Genomic DNA, 20757 nt, shown 5'->3' on the forward strand with positions numbered 1-20757 from the left:
AACGGTGTCGCATGTCGTCTGAATAAAAAAAATCGTTTCCAATCGCACCAAAACTGTCACACATAGCGGAATATATATTTTTACCAAAATAATTACTAAAAAACCGAACCGATTTCAACAATCTCGCCGGATGACCGACATATCGTTTAATGAATGCACTCCAACCGGTAATAACGGTACAAAGATTCGGTTTATATTCCATCTGCACACAATGTCTTTCAATCATCGTTACGCCAAAATATATCGATTTGTAGAGATGTTCGACGATGCCAAGTGATGTCAATATGTTATATTGAGACATATAAAGCTCAATAAATATTACAAATTAAAATATTAACGCCTTATTCAACTAATGAGATCGACTTACAGCTAAATTAATTTGATAAAGACAGAGAGCAAAAACTTAACAATTACATAAAATATCATAAAAATATTTTTTATAATGAAAGTAAAAATAGTTTCGCTCTGGTTGTTAATTAGGATTTATGTCAGTATTCAAATAATTTTATTTTTGGCTTAATGAATTATTTTAGTTATAAAAATTCCACACTATAACATTAAATAATATAAGAATTAATCACAATTAAATGATGATGATTTAAGAACGACTGTAAAAAAAAGTAAACTAGTTAAGTGTCAACTTTTTAACGGTAGATAATACAAAACCATATATTATTATAAGTAGGTACCCATTCAATTTCAAACAAATTACATAACAAAGTTGAAAACAATAGAATAATAAAACAATAACTAAGTAAGATGTTGATGTAGTACTACGTTTTTAATTAAGAAATACTAAACATTTTTCACAGAAAATAGAAAGTGAAATGTGTAAGTTCGCAGAAAAATGTGCTTCTCAAACGTTACATTGAAACAAAAGATAAAAAACCGCATCCGCAAAAATACATAGAAAATCATACTGCGGTCAACGCATCTTGCGTCTTGGAGAGGGTTCAGTCTTCGAGACACCATTGCTCCCGCCGAGGCAGCACAAGGCGGACGCTCGTTGCCTAATAAAAAAAAAAAACAAATTTGTCAATTGCTAAATTTTGAATTAAGAATTCTCAGTGCGTGTTTTTAGCTTTGCATTGTTTGTTTAATTTTAAGATGGCGAATTACCAAGTGTTAATATTATTTAGCATCGCGGCGATAGCGGCGGGCGCTTCAAATACACGTAAGTAGAAGAAAGTAGACAGACCGGTGTCACTATTTGTGTCATTTAATTGATTTATTGAGCCCTTAGGAGCTTATGGTGTCAACCTTGCTGAATGATGTATTGAAGTCTCTCCGAATTCATTTTCCCTTTTAAATTTTCTTTAAAGAATGCTGGACAAAGCATCCGACGTTTTGATTGTTGATTTTTTTTTCTAATCCTATATGGATAGTTGGACTGAGGTTGAAGCTTTACATTGTATCAAAATGTTTACTTACTTATAATTTGGTCAGAAATTGAATTGATGTTATAGAGCTAAGAGCGACCATTTTAAATTTTCATTTACGTTTTCGAATGCACATTCTCCAGCATTTTGATTAATCAGGCTCAACGAAATCATTCCATTTACCTCTATTTAATAGTACAACGTATTATTCCTGAGCATTAATTTAAATATACTTAATTAATGCCGAATTATTGTTAAATCATAAATCCATGATATTTATTAAGCTCGTGTGTTTATTTTCCAAAAAACTTTTCAGTTGCATATTTTTTGTGAAAGGATAGATTGATTATCTGATAATTTTATTACACACACGCACTGAAATTCATAGCTTTTCATTTGCAGACAGTAGTCTTGTGAAATACTACCCTAATTTACATGTATCAATCAAAACATCAAAATATGAAACAAACGTCATTATGCAATTATTTAAGAAATATCAAAAATTTGACATTTTAATTTGACATTAACCCAAGAATTATAATATTTACTTTCTTAATTTCTATTCATAGAATGCATTTCCTCACTTATTTCCTTAACTATTTAAATTTTAAATTTCATCGATCGAATGATCTTTAATTATATGCATTAATATATTAGACGTATCCTAATATTGTATATGACTCTGTTTAGAGGTATTAATATTTAGGTTTCTGGGGTTTGGGTTGAGGGCTAAGGACTTTTTTAAAACTACGCCTAAAAAAAACAAGTCTTTTAAAATGATAGTTATAAACAAGTTTTTAAATCTGCTAAATAACTGTACTCAACTGATTAAGAAACTGGACTCAGACCTAACATTTTATTTTTATTTTAGCTTTTATGTCCCACAGGAAAACAGTTGAAACTATGTCATTCTTCAAAAGTCCAAGATTTAACTTTCAATAAATTTTGAGGGTATTAAATAAACTTACAATATACAAAACTAGCTGACCCGCGCAACTTCGCTTGCGTCACATAAGAGGCGATGGGTCATTATTTTCCCCGTTTTTGTAACATTTTTTATTCGGACTCTGCTCCTATTGGTCGTAGCGTGATGATATATAGCCTATAACCTTCCTCGATAAATGGGCTATCTAACACTGAAAGAATTTTTCGAATCGGTTCAGTAGTTCCTGAGATTAGCGCGTTCAAACAAACAAACAAACAAACAAACTCTTCAGCTTTATAATATTAGTATAGAAATATAGATTACGAAGATACTAAGTTTACGTACTTCAAGCAAAACTATGAGCTAACATTTTATCATGAGTGCGTGCCTAAACATAACAAGAACCTATTAGACATAGTCCAAACAACAATTCTAAGAAAATAACACCAAACACTTATATAACATGGAATAAACCCGAAATATTAACATTTATGTATTTACTATTAGCGGGATTTTATTTATGAAACAACTAAACCGTTGAAAATTAACGGATATCGAATTTGATTAAATATTCATGACTTCGGTAAAATAATAAAAGAAATGGGAACATATTGATTTTGACCGGAGCTGCGCCGGCGCCTTGACATGACTTACAGTTAAAATAACACAATGTTTTGTTTATTCCGGTCACCGGCTAAGACTATGGAATTTAATTTAGTCAATATGTCGATAAAATTATGTATTAAGTTTACTAAATATTGGAACGAAGAAGTGCAATGCATCATAAATCTTTTATGTTTCTCAGATGTTAGTAAGTTTTACATCTAAATCTACGTACTATGAAATCGATTCAGTTTCAGAAAACCTGATAATTTTTATACGTAACAAATCTCTAATTATTTCAAAATCGATGTATGCAACAGACATTCTTAATTTAGATTGCTATATTCAAAGAATTGCACATAAATTCAAATTAAAACTGAAATTAATGCAGTTTTTTAATAAAATATATACTTGTGACAATTTTACTACAGATTTCAATAACAGACACAGCTTTTTATAACTTCAACAAATCTATATTCATTTATATTTGCTTACAAACAAAACGTGAAAGTTGAATTACTTTCACCAGTACTTTGCACTTTCTTTTGTATCAAGGAGTTGCGAATCCTTTCTTAGAAATATTTACACGACATATAAATATAATCCCTGGGTTTTAAAACCAGTTGTATAAAGTAGTATGTTGTTATTTAAAGCAAACTTGTTCGGTCTAGATATAGGAACGATATCGTCTTTGCTAACTAGTACTGTAAATATAGAACGAGCTGTTATGAAGGCTGGAACGTTGCTTACTGCATAAAATATAATTTAGATCGCAAACTTTCCACTTTAAAGGGAAAAAATCCATGTTAGCTTACTGCATAAAATATGATTTAGTTTGCATGCTGCCTATTTTTAAGAAATAAATCCATATTGTTTCAAAGTATAGTTTTATTGTTTAAGGTCTTTAAATAAGTATAAAAGACACTACTCAACTTATTTGAATAATAACTGAAAGTCTTCAGTAAATAAAAAAATCATTATATTACAACGAAAAGTACAAATTAATGCAACTTACAACAATTCAAATACATATTAAAAAGAGTTAAAAACCCATTACGCCTATTCCCGATATTTACAAATTCTAAAACAATATGTAGAGTTGCGTACTAAATATTTATTCCCTATTTTAATAAGATGCGGGGTTTAACGTGATCATGCATTATTTACTTGCTATGCTTGATGTTATTCTCGAACGTGTTAATTCCCGTATCCTATTAAAAGGACTGATAGATTACAAATTAATTTGTAGTCAATCATATTGTAAGACTTTCCTTAAATAAAAATATCAAAAGTGGCAAGCTTGGTGGAATCAAGGCCTTACCGCTCCTTCATTCTGGAAGGAGACCCTTGGCCAGCAGTGGGACAGTGAAGCGTTATTGTTTATTATTTTCTTTGTAGCATCTTAACCTAAGATAATATTATCTAAATCTATGTAATAGAGGCTTAAATATAAATGAATAAACACTTATGGTATAATAACAATAACGAGCATTGAGAACGATCTCGAGTATTGCGAACAAATTGTTTATTGCGTAAACGAGACGTTAAATACGGAAGAGTAGGAAAGTAGAGAAATGTCTACAACCTGTATAACGTCGGTTAAGTAACAGGGATGTAGCACACAAACATTACACACGAATACTTTGGAATATTCATTCACAATATTTCTTTTTTTCTTTTCCCTGTTAAAAGACGTTTTGCGAGTTATGTCTGCCTTGCCAGGTTTTAAGGCGGCAAATTGCTGATGGGTTGGTCATCTCCTAGTTTAACTCACAGAAAGTATTCAAGAGCATATTAGCCTTAATAAGCGTTATTATTTTTTCTTATGTTGGGACCCATATTACAAAAGTATCAAGGCATAGGCAAATAGCAGAGATGTACTTCGATATTCACACTAGAACTAAAGTAGTAAAAAAAAGTACTTTAATTATATTGTATCGCTATCTGTCGACCAAAACTCAGTTATAATAATGTCATTATTAATCGAGGTGAATCTACAAGTATTTTAAAAAAAATAACCAATAAACCGAGTTTAAATCTTAAGTATGTATAATATAGACTGTAAATAAGTTTTTCTTTACCTTATTACATGCAAATCACATACTTATTGCCTTATTAAGATATGAATATACTTGCCTAAAAAATGCATATTTTACATATTAAATCATGAGTCACACTGCTTGCGATTATTTCATGTTTCTTGTACATAATTATGTATCTTTATTTATCCCAACAAGATCCAATCTTTATTGCGCATTCAAAAATAAATTCAATGCAGTATTAAACACTTTCGGTTAAAATATAATGACCGTGTATCTATACTAATATTATAAAGCTGAAGAGTTTGTTTGTTTGTTTGTTTTAATGCGCTAATCTCAGCAACTACTGGTCCGATTTAAAAAATTCTTTCAGTGTTAGATAGCCCGTTTATCGAGAAAGGCTATTATATTATCACGCTACGACCAATAGGAGCAGAGTATCAGTAAAATAATGAATATCAAATCAGGTAATGGACACAGATGCCTCACACCACTTGTAAATTGCTATCTACCGCTTCCATCTTCCTAGTTTTTATTGTTTAACGGCCTAATAAACAGATAATTATTGTCGAGTTCTAATATAAACTAAGAACTGCTCATTTCGCTATTTATATATCATAATTATTTATAGAGTCATTATATCTCTACGATAAAAAATAGCTTGTTAAAACAAATGTTATTCGCAACTTCGATTCAAAACCGTTACGGAATTCAATTGTTACAATTTATTATATAATTAACACACAAAGCTATATTATTATAGTTCTATATATTTAAAATAAATTATCATATAATGTAATTGTAATAATTTTATAGAGCAGTTATTTTGATCATGTCCTATCTCGGCGATACCATGGGCTACATTTTGCAACAATTGTAACACGTTGAATCATTCTTTAGAGTCATTGTAAGTATGTCTTCATAATAAAATATTAAGAACACTATCGTTCCCAGCATAAATTATGGTTGTGGCACACCGTGTTATAATTTGACACTTACCTTACATATGTATGTCAGACCAACGCACGCAAACGTAGGCCGCAGTATCTTTAACGCAATTTCATAAAAACCTGTCAATTAAATCACGCAATCTTTTGTACTTATTACATTTTCCAATCTATAAACATACTTAATAAAATCAATTACCAAAATGTATGTACGCACATATCTTATTACAAATAAACGAAATTGCTTATGCATTTTAGTTTATTTAGTTTATTACTGACGGGACAAAGTTTATATGGGATGGATTAGTTAAAAATTCCCATGGGATTGCAATCACCAAACCGGACGAAGTCGGGCCTTTAGATTATAACACCGGAGACTGTAAGAGCAGATTAAGTATTACACTGTAATACGTAAAAATAATGATTACTTTAATAAAATAATTACTTTTACTTTATGTATTAATTTAATGTTTAGTTTAATTATTATTGTTAAAAACAAGTTTAGTAGTTCAGTTCACAAAATAAAGTTTAAAAATTATACATACCTAAAAAAAAAAGATTACTTTTAAGTACTTCACTCTCATTAAAGTTACTCAATAATAACACAGATAATAATTTGTGAACTCATCTTCACATATGAAAATCTTTTGTACCCGTACATCGTTAGTCGTTTTATTATATTGTGACATTTACTTAGTCTCATTGCTCAACGACCGCTGAGATGTAAATTGCAGTGTTTCAACAAAAACTTAGTACAATCAGCGGTACATCTGGTCCTTGGGTACGTGTGACTAAATTGTCACATACGCGTATTGCGAAAGGTAATGTTTGTAGCAAAAACATTAGTTTTGTTTACTATTTTAGGCGAGGTAAAGGTCAGCCTAGTAATATCAGTTAACTTATTCGGTTAACAGCCTTGGTTAGTAATGATCAGCAGCAAAACTGACTTGCTGCGGCCTACAAGAAGAAAGACAATTAAAAATGGTTTATGACTGGATTTTGGTTAAATTATAAAGCATAGTACTAGTTGCTTCATCGTTACCTACTTGACTTATGTGAAAAGCTTTCCGAAACTTTTCTTTTGGTGTTCTATGATGTGATAACGTATATTTTATTTATGTATAGTTTCCGTGCAATGGATTTCATATTTTCAGTCAACAAACAAAAACCAAACAATAGTGGATTATAATATTTGAAAATCTAAATAAAATAATATTTTACACTCCAAAGAAAACACAAATAGAAAAAGAAACTTAAGTAAAATATAAATATTGAACCGCGATAGTCAAACATTTCTTAAGGAACCGTAACAGTAGTAAAAAGATACATCAATTCATCAAAAGTATCACTTATTTTTATCGTCGACCTAAAAACTTATCTAATTGCTTAATCACATATCGAGAATCTAATTGATTTTAACCTTGTCTGCCTTATTCTTACACATTAACTACTAAAAATCGCCTATAATTATTCCTAGTACAGTACAATTAATTACAGCGGTCAATTCGTCCCATTTTACTAAGTACAAAACTTTGTCCTTCTGCGTAAGGTAAAATTACTAATTTTATACATCGACCATGTAATAGTATGCAATATACTTAGTTACCTATTAGGTTGACATCACGCAAACCTATCATTTGTGTTTCTACCTGTGTATTGGGGTCAAATGTCTTACTTTTCTGTTATTAAGTACTAGTTGGTTCTAGTTTAGATCACTGATTGCTCATTACCGTGGCAATTGTTAGGTTAGGTCAACAGCTCAATACTAATGAACGTTGTAAAGTTAATGGTTATCTTTTATTAGAAAGAATGGTACTCGGTACATTAAAAGCTACAGTTACTTATAATAAATTAGGCTGTTGTATTAGCACGTTAACCTTCGAATGATTTCTATAGAAGCTAAGTGGGTATTAAACCAAATAATAAATACTAAAGACATTTGTCAAATGTAGTACAAAGATGTTCACATCTCGTCCGCTGCGTGCTTCTCAATCAACAAACAAAAGGCCCGCACAATCGCACACCCTGTATAAAAGTGTACCAGCGCTAACCCGCTAACAGTAAATGGTTTTTGCGAGATCGAGTTTCGCGGACAAGGTCTCGCGCGGGGTCGTTGACCTCGCCAGGTGCATTACGACGCACCGTTATTTCACAAGCAGTACATTAAAAAAATAATTATGACACGTACGGCCGGTATAAGCCCTTCTTTGTGAAGATTATTACTTGGTGCAATAACTGTAATACACGAAAGGTATGACAGTTTATTGGCAGTGTCATGAGTGAATCATTCCTTGAAGCTTTCGAATAAACAAAAATATTTTAGTCCTTTTTATTTTATTTCCTTGACAGTTATAACCCTTGAGGATGCGAAGTTTGAAATCGTTCAATTGCGCAGGAAATCGCCACTTGTCTGTCATTCTTAAAGGAGAAAGGATAACCACATGACGTCTAGACTAGTTATTTCTGTCTCAATAGAGATGACTTCAGATGCTTAAGAATGGAAGCGAACTTAAAATGATTTCGATCAGATACTCGGCATGATTGATTGACCTAGTGATACTAGTGATAGAACTTTTAAAATAAGAGGTGCGTTTGTGAAAACATCTTATAAAATAAGTCATTTAAATTCGGTTTTATTTTTTTACCGAGAACACGACAAATCACGATTTGAATACATATTCGTTTCACTCTTTTATTTATAGCCGTTGATATGTTAAAACGTGTCAAAGACTATTTAAAATTCAAAATACCTTAACTTATGATTAGACTTAATTTCCCTAACCTACACAAAGTTATGTAATTTTCCACCATTTTGGAAATAATCGTCATAAGTAGTAGCAAGTAAATTAGTTGTTATTGTGTTAGTCCATAGGTTCCTAGACTTATTGATAGCTGAAACGATATGATGACCAGAGAGAAAGTAGTTTCAATATCAAACTTTCATTTGTTTGTGAAATAAGTATAGAGCCTAAAAACAATGCTTAGATACTATGTTACACTTATCAAAAACATTCTATTGACTTTATTTGTATGATATCTGTTAATCTGCACACCGCTGTATTAGGATACTAAACTTAAGTGAGATACCAATTTCAGTTAATATACCCTTATGAGGGTTAATAATATAAATAGACACAATTTTCTTCACTTTTCTCATGAAATATTTTTACATATTCTCCTACATTATTAATTATTACTCAAAACCAAAACTAGCCTAATCATCAAATGCATAAAGTTGGCTTTAAATTAACAAAAAAAAAAGATAGTAAGGATGAAAATCTTCTCGAGATTATCAGCAAACTGGCGCGGTTATGTAACATTGAGATTAACCCTTCTACGGATATAGATTTCGTTACGCGTGTCGCGGTTAAGTCGCCAAATGATCACAAGAAACCAAAACCGATTATCGTGAAATTTCAAGCCAGATATAAAAAGGACGATTTCCTGTCGTCTTTGCGTAAGAAAAAAGATCTCAACACGCTGGAGCTGGGGTATAAGACTGGTAACAGAATATTTGCAAACGACCACTTAACAAGTCATAACAAATATCTGCTGCGTCGTGCTAAAGAGTTGGCTCGTGAGAAAAACTACTCAATGTGCTGGGTTCGTAACTGTTCCATCATGGTACGTCGAAAGCCTGATTCACCTATTATTTATATAAATACTGAAGAATGTTTAAAAAAAATCAAATAGGGGTTTGTACTTATTCGTCTCGTCCGTTTGATACTATTAACTTTTACTTACTATTTTTTATAATATTCTCGGAGCGAGAGATTTTCTGTTACGTTTCTATTTTTATTTTATTCTGTATAAAATTTATAAAATGTTACAAGTTTTATAACAGCATTACATTACATATTTTCTTTATTTTGTCGATGTCGAGAGTAGTTATTCCGTACTGTAATTTGTTAACAAATCATTTGACTATATTTGCTTATTACAATTTTGCTTATTGTAGCAGTTGGTTTCGCTTAAATTATAAAATTACACATCAAAGTACAGCGTTTGAGATAACAATTTTACTTTACGTTAAGTTGTTTAAAATCATCAATTATTATTTGTTAATTTTAGTTCCTAACTGTAAATCTGGTAAGCTTACATATCCTTTTATGCTTGCTAGAAAATATAATAAGATTTATTCACTTATTTTTTACATTACTTATGGATATTAAAATCTACTACCAAAACGTTCGTGGATTACGAACAAAAACACACGATTTTCTCAATAATGTGCAGTTAAATGACTATGACATTATTTGTTTAACTGAAACATGGTTACTGCCGGGTTTCTTTAATAGTGAGTTGTTTGACTCGAGATATGAGGTGTACCGCGCTGACCGCGCGGGCGGCGGCCGCGGCGGCGGCGTGCTAGTGGCGGTGCGCCGCGCGCTGTGTGTGGATGAGCGAGACGCGGCCGCGGCGCCGCCCGCGCTGCCCGGTGCTGAATGCGTGCACGTTAGCATCGTCCTGACCAAAATGCCGACGTTAAAATATCTCAGGGTATTCTGTGCTTATTTTCCACATAGTGTTGAACAACAAAATAGCCAATTGGCGTTATTTGAGCACATATCTAATATAGTTTTAAATAAAACAACTGACTATTGTATGTTGCTGGGTGATTTTAATATTAGTAATGGACATTGGTCAGACAGTCATGATGGTTCCAATAGCTTAACGCTTATAAATCCTAATTTTAGTAATCTTGAGTATAATTTAAATTCATTTTTATGTTTTACTGGTTTACAACAGTTTAACGGTATTCTCAATAATAATAACAGACTTTTAGACCTAATTATTTCCAGTTTCTCGTGTAATGTTCAACGTTGTTCGAACCCGTTGACAGGTGAAGATATACAACATCATCCCGCTTTGAATATTAATTGTACGGTGAATGGCGAGACCCTGTGCCTGCCCCCTGCACCTCGCTTTATTCGTAGATTTCATAGTGCTGATTATGACTCTATAAATACTGTTTTATCAAATGTTGATTGGCACAACGAATTAGACTTGCCAGACATTACAAAATCAGTTGACACATTTTACAGCATTATTAATTCAGTAATAGAACAGTATGTTCCTTCAAAGCTCATTTCCTCCACTAAACGTTTTCCTTCTTGGTATTCTAAAGGACTTATTCAAATTATCAAGCAAAAACTAAAAGCCCATAAGAAATGGAAAATTTATGGCCGCCAGGCTGACTACGACCATTTTTCCGAACTTCGTGCTCTACAAAAAGACGTTCAAACTACGTGCTATAACCAATTTATTGAGAGCTCAGAACATAGAATAAGTACTCACTCAAAATACTTCTGGTCTTACATTAAATCTAAAATGAAATCAAGTGAATTCCCGAGTTCTGTATATCTCTCTGATGTCAACGCCACTGATGGTGCTGGTATTGCAGAACTTTTTAATACCTATTTTACCTCTGTCTTTGAACCTTCGAATGATATGGCCATTAACTTTTCCTCTAGTAATAGTTATCAATTAGTCGACATAGCTTCAGTTAATATTACAGTTCAACTTACTGAGACATATTTAAAAAAACTTGACTGCTCGAAAGGACCTGGGCCTGACGGTATACCGCCCATCTTTCTACGAAGTTGTCATAAAGTGTTAGCTCTTCCGTTATCAATTATCTTTAACCAATCTTTAACACAAGGAGTAATGCCTATCCGTTGGAAAAAGAGTCACGTAGTACCTATACTTAAAGGAGGTGATAGGTGTGACGTCACAAACTACCGTGGTATATCTAAGCTGTCTCTCATTCCTAAACTTTTAGAAAAGATTGTTTATGATTCAGTTTATCCTAAAGTTAGACAATTTATTATTCCAAATCAACATGGTTTTGTTTCTAATAGGTCTACTGAGACTAATTTATGTGAATTAGTCGATCTCGTTACTAAAACAATGGATGAAGGTTATCAGGTTGACGTCGTATATACGGATTATTCCAAAGCGTTCGATAAAATTTCCCATTCTATTCTCATAACCAAGTTAGCTAATATTGGTATTCATGGAGACCTTCTGAGGTGGCTTCAATCTTACCTTAGAAATAGAACACAGGCAGTCACTGTTAAAGGTTATACGTCCACTTTTGCTCCCGTCACTTCCGGTGTGCCTCAGGGCTCACATCTTGGGCCACTTTTATTCAATATTTTTATTAATGATGTTATTCATGTCATTAAAAGTTCTGGTTGCCTACTCTATGCCGATGACACTAAAATTTTCAGGAAAATAACTGACATCTCTGACTCTCTAGTTCTCCAAGACGATTTGTATAGTCTCGGTAATTATTGCAAATTAAATGGTCTAGTTATGAATACTAATAAATGTTATATAATCAGTTTTACAAGAAAAAAGAACCCCATAATTTTTAACTATAAACTTTTTGACACTAATCTTAAACGAATCAATGAGGTAAGAGACCTTGGTGTGATCCTCGATAGTGAACTAACTTTTAGATCTCATTATAATCATATTATTACTAAATCTTACAAAATGTTAGGATTTATTCTTAGACAAGGTAAAGAGTTTAAAAAGAAACATACATACATGATACTATACAATAGTTATGTAAGATCACACCTTGAATATGCATCTACCGTCTGGAATCCACATTTCAATGTTCATATCGATGGAATTGAGTGTATACAGAATAAATTTGTTAAACATCTGGAATATAGAAACTGCAATGATCCTAATTTTAACTTTCATTCCAATAATTTAATTTCACTACAACGTCGCCGTCTACACAATGACATAACTCTCCTATACAAAGTTTTAAACAACTTAACTGAATCCTCTTATCTTTTATTTAACATAGGTTTACGTTGTAGGCGACCAACTTCACGCTGTACTTCAGTTTTAGACGTTCCTTTTGCAAGAACCTCATATGGTAAAAATAGATTTATTATAAGAGCATGCAGCTGCTATAATAATAAGTTTAATAATATTGACATATTTCATGAAACTTTTTCTAAATTCAAATCTCTTTTACGTACCAGTGCGGAATAACTCCTACAAGTATTGACACAATCATGTATCTAGAATAACTGTGAGATGATGTTTGTTATGTTTGCAACTTACTCTCGCATTTTTTTTTTGGTTAACTTAGTTTAACATTCGTTTTGTTAACTTTTTGTCGCTGAGTGCAATTCATTGTTTGAAGCTTCATTGGTGACAGTGTTAAAAATTTAATGTTTTTATTACATAATGTTATAATACTGTTTGCTTCGTTCACCACAATAAAAAAAAAAAAAAAAAAAAAAAAAATATTGTTAAAGTTCCTAGATCTATGTGACCATAGAGTCCAATACTTTAGAGACCATTATGTTAATCTGGGATTAAAATGTACATACGTTAAAAGCTTTTGTTACATAAAAAAAGTCTGTGAACATGTGAAAGAACAGACAGTGAATACCAACACGTTCTAAAAATGTCTTGAATGGTAATGACAAAGATTTATCTAGTCACTGTCAGGCTTCATTGGCTGTGAACTTAATTCATTATCTTTGAATTCCTGACCATACACAAACAAGTAACATAAATCATTTTAACGAGCTTAAAACGTTTGAAATAATATATCAAGTATATCTCATAATAATGTTCCCTACGAGTATAATATACCTTCGAGTTCGGTTGAAATAATTTTCTGATTAACTTTGAAACCGAATTCTAAGGCTCTAAATAAAGCAAAAGATTTCTTTACACGGATCACATGTGCAAAGGCATAATACAAGCGGCATTTCTTCATACCCATAGAAGTTTTTAAATAGTTCAGAAACCGCAAATATGAAGACAAAGAACCTTTGTACGGATCATACATGAAGGGCATAACACAAGAGGCATTTCTACCCAAAAAACTTAGAAAAGAATTCTAAAACCTTTTGAACAGGCATCATTAATCACAAACATTAATTTAGCTTATTAAACGTATGATTAATCTTGCAAAAACAAAGGATCATCCAAGTAAACAATAATGGTGGTATCACACGATCGATCCCAAGGCTTGAAGTTCCTATTGTGTACACCCAGTCTATTGTTTTCACCTAGCTAGCTACTAACTACTAGCTACCGTTATTGGATGCAACATGCATGCTAATGCCATAGGTCCGATGAAAGTCAACATTCACATATCAGCTGACTAATATATTTGAAAGAAATATGCTTATGGAATGTTTTTAGTTGTACCGTTGTTTGTTTTATGTATTTGACATGAATCTCGCTATTTAAAAATAGATTTGTTATTGGATTTTTAACTGTATTATTATTGAATTTTAATAGTGTCCTTCGGCGAAACTTTTGCCTTAATGCTTTAGTGTTGAATAGCCTTGTTAGAGGGATAGGGCTGCCTTTAGTTAACAGTCTTCAAAAATAGGCGGTAATAACGCAATTCTCTACTTTTTTTTCTGTTATAACAAACTAGCTAGGCAGAACCAACGACTATCGTCCGCGCGAAAATAATCCACGGGGTCAAATACTCCTATGTTTTATAAGCTAGAAGTATATCAAATTTCACTAAAATTGTCAAGTAACTTTTTGTGAAAGAGTAACAAAGATAGATCAGACCTCTCAAACTTTCACATTTATATTATTAGTAGGGTTAACACTATAATATTGCCTACGAATGCACAAGTACTAAGAAAATGTAGTTTTTTTTGTATGTCCACCGTTGTTCAATGACAATGATTATAACTCAAGGAAGTATCGTTAGTGACTTATTGACTCTTATGCTAATGTAGGAGTTAATGACACATTAGAAGCTATTGAAAAATGCTTTAGTACTTAACAAAGTAATTAAGGAAGCGCAGGTGTGACTTAACAACGGTATAGATACTTAACCTTCGTATGCTCGTTTTATTAATGAGTAATGAGATAATATTATGTAGATATTTTTGTAGACTAGTAACCTTAGTTTAATTTGTGGTGCCACATTTTACCTCACTTAATATATTTTTACTCTCATAGACGACGAATATCTTCAACTTATTATGTTACTTCTGGACCTCTATGCCTGAGTGAGAGAGGTAGGCCTTAAATACAAAAGACACTACGAAAATTTGGTTTCAATAATCCTTGAGAAAATTTCTATTTGCCTCCAGATATCTTCGGTGGACGATGTTCACGACGGGACCCAAACGTGGACGCGTGTCTACTGCGCAGCTTCAACTCTCTCATAGAGTACCTGAAGGGCGGGGCACCAGAACTTGGCATTGAAGAAGTAAGTACAAATTTACTTTCGGGAAAGTTATGGGTATACTTTGTATGTGATTAATGTTTTTCTTCAGACTGCAATGGCGTAACAGTATCTGCGTCATCTTCGCAGTGGAATATCAGAAAATAAATATTTCAAACGTTCTAAGGATATTAACAAAATCAAGGCTTATTTCTTTAACCGATTAGTAGAGAAGAATCTCTTAACAAAAGTTTTACTGCCAAAAATAGTAATTGATCACTAAAATTAAAAGATGATTCAAGTAGATAACCCTGATCGCCGTAAAAGCTTTATATCTATTGTTTATTTTCAATATTTCCGAAAACATAATAATTCAAATTATTTATGTTTGGGCCATCACAGTGTCTTATTTAGGAACTAATAGATGACTAATAGAGGCCTGTTCTATTGGATTACTTACTTTATACAAACGTAGTAATTACAAACTTCAAGTATAAATATGCATTTGGTAAGAAACCTCGACATTTCATAGTATATTTTTGGTGTTAATTATACATAATCCATTACCTTAAAAAACATAGCCTTAAACTAACCTAGTTTGGAATCAGATGACCAAGTGTGATTTATAAAAATGTATCTTTCTTAATGTCAATACGATTTAATATGTCTAAAAACATTTGTATGTATTTTCAGGCAGAGCCAATAGTAATAGATGAGCTATCAATCGCGCTGGGTGGTGGACCTGATGGTTACCGCGCCAGTTTCAACGACATCCACGCCACTGGTGCCTCCAACATGACCATCACTAACGTCAGGTAATACATCAAACTGCCCAAAAAAGCCGTACCTGATTTTTCATTTAATTTTTGTCACATTCGCGACTCCGGACTTTTAACTTTCAGTCCAAAGTTCAAAATCATTTTTTTTTTGTTTGAAGTCCAAAGTGCAGAACCTTGAAATTTGATTCAAGGGTACAAAGTGCAGAGACTTTGGACTTTTCCTTATGAGTCCAAAGTGCAAAAGCTACGGAATGTTACCCAGAAGTCCAAAGTTCAGGAAGTTTCGACAAGTTTTTGTTAGGTATACTATTTATTAGGTGTGCGGAGTCTCAACGTGATTATTCAACTTAGTCTCGAATAAAAAATGTTACAAAATTTTAGGCTCTTCTATCTCAAAATATCTCTGGCAAAAAAAAATCTTCATATCAAAATAAAAGTATTCAGATTGTTAAGATTTATAGAATTTTTTTCTGTCTGACACCATAATATATCAAAATCATAAATACTATAATTTACACAAATATCAAAAATACCATACCCATAAAAACAAAACTAGGTGCAAACAATTTAAAAACTTAACAAAAACGTTAATTAAAGTAATGTCCAGCAATAATTCACGTTTCAACAATGGTGTTGCAAACATACAAATAATCGTTGTAATCGGACACGCGTTAGTTTTCCACCTGGGAACCCTGTGTACTTATGTAAGATTACATGACAATAGCGCTCTTCATGTTGTAACTACATAAGTAATGCATTCTTGAAGCATTCGTGTTATGACTACCATTATTATGCTATGGTTAGATTAACTTCAGGTTCAAACACACTATCCAGTGCTATCTTCTGAACAAAATTGCTTTTCCAATTAAGTTTGCATTTGTCAATTATAAAATATTAAGCCTTATTTTGTCGCCTATATTGTCTTTTAAAACCTAAAAGATTATGCCAGTTTCACCCCTATCTGTTTAATCCCCCGTTAATTACTATTAAGCTTTTACTTAGGGGTCACTACCCGATAGTATAGAATCACAAGCAGAAAAGTAAAAAATAAAATAAAATTCGTGCAAGTTCGTTAACTTAATATTTATGTACATAGAGGGGGCGATATCAACTATGGTTCTTAGAAAACGTTGTTTTTAACGCACACCTTAAATAATACCAAACAAAATATAATTATCCTTATAGAGTACCGAAAAAATGATTAATAATATTTAAAAAAAATGGAATAACAACGAAGCCTTCACCTTTGAACACACGACAAAACAACGGGAAAAAAACATCAAATTAATTCAATCAGTTAAACCAATCAACAGACAGTTTACAGTTGCATACATTGAACATGACTCGGAGAATCGGAATGTTGGGAAAAGAAAATATTAGTCAGATAATAATATAATATATTCTACACACGTTTGTTGACAAAGACATTCATATTTAAGTAATGAACTCCCAAATCGCGTACAGGGTTAACGTATTCAAGTAAATGTTGTTCAAAAATGCTGCTTTCATTGTTTAGTGAAATGATTCAAGGTTGATTTAGTATGAAGGACGATGCCTGACCGCGGATAATGTTATTGTATTTACATTGTCACCTTATATGTGATTCAAAGACCTTCTTTGACTTTTTTAGTAGTACCTACCTTACTTCTAGCGCTACTAGGAGTAAGCTCAAATTATTTTCCTTATTGTATCAAAAGCTTCTCAAAGGATTTGTCGTTGAGACTACCCCGACATAGTGGAATAGTGGAAGATTACATACGTTTTCAGTCCCAATATGGACTACAAGGGAAAAATTATGTAGTCTTTTATTACGTTCGTAGGCTTCCGAAAAAGACTGCAGGCTTACTGAGTACATAATAATATAAAATTTAAATTGAATATAACTAAATCTATATCTTTCCAAATGATATAGACATTATAGTGCTCATAGTGTCTAATCCAATCTTACGGCACATTTTCTGAGATCTACGTGTAGTGATTTCTATTCCTTGTACGTTGTTTGAATGTTTGCAATAGTCCCCGCGACACTTAAGCAGTTTAATTGCGGGAGTTGTGTTTTTAATAAGAAAAAAACCTTAGAGAATAAATGTTTCTTATTCGCCTTCGACTATGTTCCCCTCAGGTCAGACCTAGAGACGCACCAGTTCCAGCTGACATTGTTCGGGCCACACATCAGCGCGCGCGCCCGCTACCGTTCCTCCGGAGTACTGCTGCTCGTGAGAGCCAGCGGCGGCGGAGACTACTGGGGCGAATACGGTATGTACACGCTAAAACTATGAAACTCTTAACATTTTGCTACCATAGGTGGTAATGTCAGGGAAAAACAAAAATGATCCTAAAACCTAATAAGTGACTTAAAATAATATAATAGCTGGGTACACCATATGGAAAAGGAAAGGCTTTTGACTTGTAGCCTCCCATGAGATTCATAAAAAGGAATATTCTGAATCTCGTCTTAATAGTTACCGTAACGTTGGTACGTTCCAGAAGGATCAGGATCCGAATTACAAAAGACGTAATTTTTTAGATTCCATTTATTTCGAATAACAAACAAATACTGTACGGTCCTTTATTCATTTAAGTCATATATAGCACTAATGAAATCGTTACAAATACGTCATAATGAACCTAACACAGAAAAACACCCTCACATATACACATTTACAATATTTCTTCTTTGTCCATGCACAGACGGTGTAAAAGCGAAGGTGTACTTCCGCGGAGAGCCGTACGAGCGCAACGGGCGCACGTACCTGCGCCTCGTGCAGCTCAAGCTGGACTTCTCCGTCAAAGACATACAGATGGGAGTCGAGAACTTGCACAATAGCAACGCTGTACTACGTGAGTATTAGTAATCAGTAATTCATTTCAGGCCGACAGCGCAAAAGTGGCCTAAACATACATACATGTTTCACTGCTTATGCTTGTATGTACAAAGGTGTATGAAATATACCTACGTTTAGCAATTGACAAAATGTATCCCATGTAACAGTGGGTGAGCCCATTGCCGTATACCGGGCACGTTACCAAACTCCGCAATACCTAGTACATTAGAACAAGACCAATAGCACTTTGTCCGACCTGAACCAAACCCGGAGCTTCGTGGTTAACACACGAGTTATTCAGACCACTCTTTAATTTAGCAAAGATAAATAATAATTACTATCAAAATACGAAACATTAACAACTTTCACAATAAATAACCTTTTCAATAGCAATAACTTTTGCAACGCCATCTATTAACATTTGTTGAAACATGAAATATTCTTGGAAATTTACTACAGCGCTACTGGTTGCAGCTTCCATATCGTAGGCACATCGTCATACAGATCACTTAGCACACTGAATAAATCATTTTACTAGATCCTATATTATTTTTAAAAAGAAAGCATTTTAAATCAAAGTTAAAAAGTATCACATACTAAGCATGACATTTCAAATCACACATATTAGGTCGGGGAAAAAGTCTTTTCGCATTATAGTATGTATGAACATGTAATAAAATCTTGTCTCTACACAAAAAAGCTCGATATTTGGGTACCTCACGAGCTCACTGAAAGAAACCTAATGAACCGTGTACTCATTTGTGATTCTTGAAGCCAAAGAGATTCCCTGACTTAATATTTTTTAGTTTCAAACTCTTACCAATCTTTTAAAACAGTCAGTTTTTTTATTATTTTCTAATTAAATTATACAGAGGCAGCACTCAACCTGTTCATCAACACGAACGCTCAAGAACTACTCAAGGAGATGAAGCCGGAACTAAAGAGAGACTTGGCAGAGAAGATGTCTCGCTTCCTCGAGCGCATCCTGCAGCAAATACCTTACGACGACTGGATCGTAGACTAGATTAAACAATTATATAAGACCAGTAGATTATAAGTCTGAAAAGTACTACTAAATAAAGAAGGTAGAATGAAAATAGATGGAATAATTAAACGTGGGTTATTCCCAAAAGCTCTGTATAGTTCCGTAACGGAACTAGAGGAAATAAGATCCGAAAAGTGAAGTTCCGTAACGGATGTGAGATTGTTTTCATGCTATTTCCAGTGATTTGTTAAAAGTATTTTTGCAAATTTTCGAATTGGTAAAGACTGTATGAACTGTAATCCGAGTAATATAGCTTTTTATTGATATAATTTCGAATCTAGTTACATTCCTCTGAGGTTAAATACTTTAAAAGTTAAAGAAATATTTTTACCTATATTTTATTAAAGCCCTTTTTTATTGATTTCAATGTGAATTGGTGCTGATATTGAATATTTGGTACAAATACGAAATGAAATACATTTAAGTTTAAAATTTTGAGCTTTTAAGCGAAATAAAAATTTCTTTAAAATCTGCCTTCTACTGAACGTGAACAACATTAGTTATAGTGCTCAAGGAAAAATACAAATAGTTTTAGAAAACTTATCCTACGATTGTAGATAATAAGATATTTATTATTAAACAAACTGATTGGACCGTGTGAGGGTCTCTATTCGTATTATTATTTAGGATTATTTGTAAAACTGTAATAAAGTATTTAATTTTATTCCTTATTTTTTGCGATAAACCCTAAACCTGAAGACAAGTATCCTCACATCGATAGTATAACCCCTAAATACTTTTAAAACAGAAAGTTTTAGCAATTTTTATGTGGATGTTTTGCGCAGATCGGCCAACAATTTGTACGGTTTCGATTTGATCAGTTATACTAGAAAATCAAGAAGCGTTATATCCGCTTTATTCTTTTTATCTAGCTGTCTATCAATACAATCCAAGTCCACCTAGTTAACGGCTGTTATCTTTTATCTGACATATTGTCTATTATTGTCCACCACTGGTACAGAATTGAAACGTGTCTTCCCAAACCACTTAGCTAAGACATCACTAGCGACCACCTGTCTAAAGAGAGCTGAATGTCA

At 32.7% G+C, this 20757-nt stretch overlaps 1 protein-coding gene across 1 annotated transcript; it reads left to right on the forward strand.

Moving 5' to 3' along the window:
* The first annotated feature begins 964 nt into the window (after window positions 1-964).
* On the forward strand, window positions 965-20384 carry LOC142980067 (circadian clock-controlled protein daywake-like). Its single transcript, XM_076125353.1, has 6 exons — window positions 965-1174; window positions 14998-15116; window positions 15765-15886; window positions 17973-18106; window positions 18542-18691; window positions 19548-20384. The coding sequence occupies exons 1-6, from the start codon at window positions 1108-1110 to the stop codon at window positions 19697-19699; spliced, it is 744 nt and encodes a 247-aa protein (XP_075981468.1). The 5' UTR covers window positions 965-1107; the 3' UTR covers window positions 19700-20384.
* Window positions 20385-20757: the final 373 nt, after the last annotated feature.

Source organism: Anticarsia gemmatalis, chromosome 2, assembly GCF_050436995.1.
Source record: "Anticarsia gemmatalis isolate Benzon Research Colony breed Stoneville strain chromosome 2, ilAntGemm2 primary, whole genome shotgun sequence".
Classification (NCBI taxonomy): domain Eukaryota; kingdom Metazoa; phylum Arthropoda; class Insecta; order Lepidoptera; family Erebidae; genus Anticarsia; species Anticarsia gemmatalis.

Excerpts from the sequence above, each read along its gene's own strand:
- LOC142980067 (XM_076125353.1), top strand. The coding sequence starts at position 1,108 with ATGGCGAATTACCAAGTGTTAATATTATTTAGCATCGCGGCGATAGCG. Across the intron at positions 15,887-17,972 it reads ATGACCATCACTAACGTCAG|GTCAGACCTAGAGACGCACC; the intron begins GTAATACATCAA and ends TGTTCCCCTCAG. Across the intron at positions 18,692-19,547 it reads CAATAGCAACGCTGTACTAC|AGGCAGCACTCAACCTGTTC; the intron begins GTGAGTATTAGT and ends TAAATTATACAG.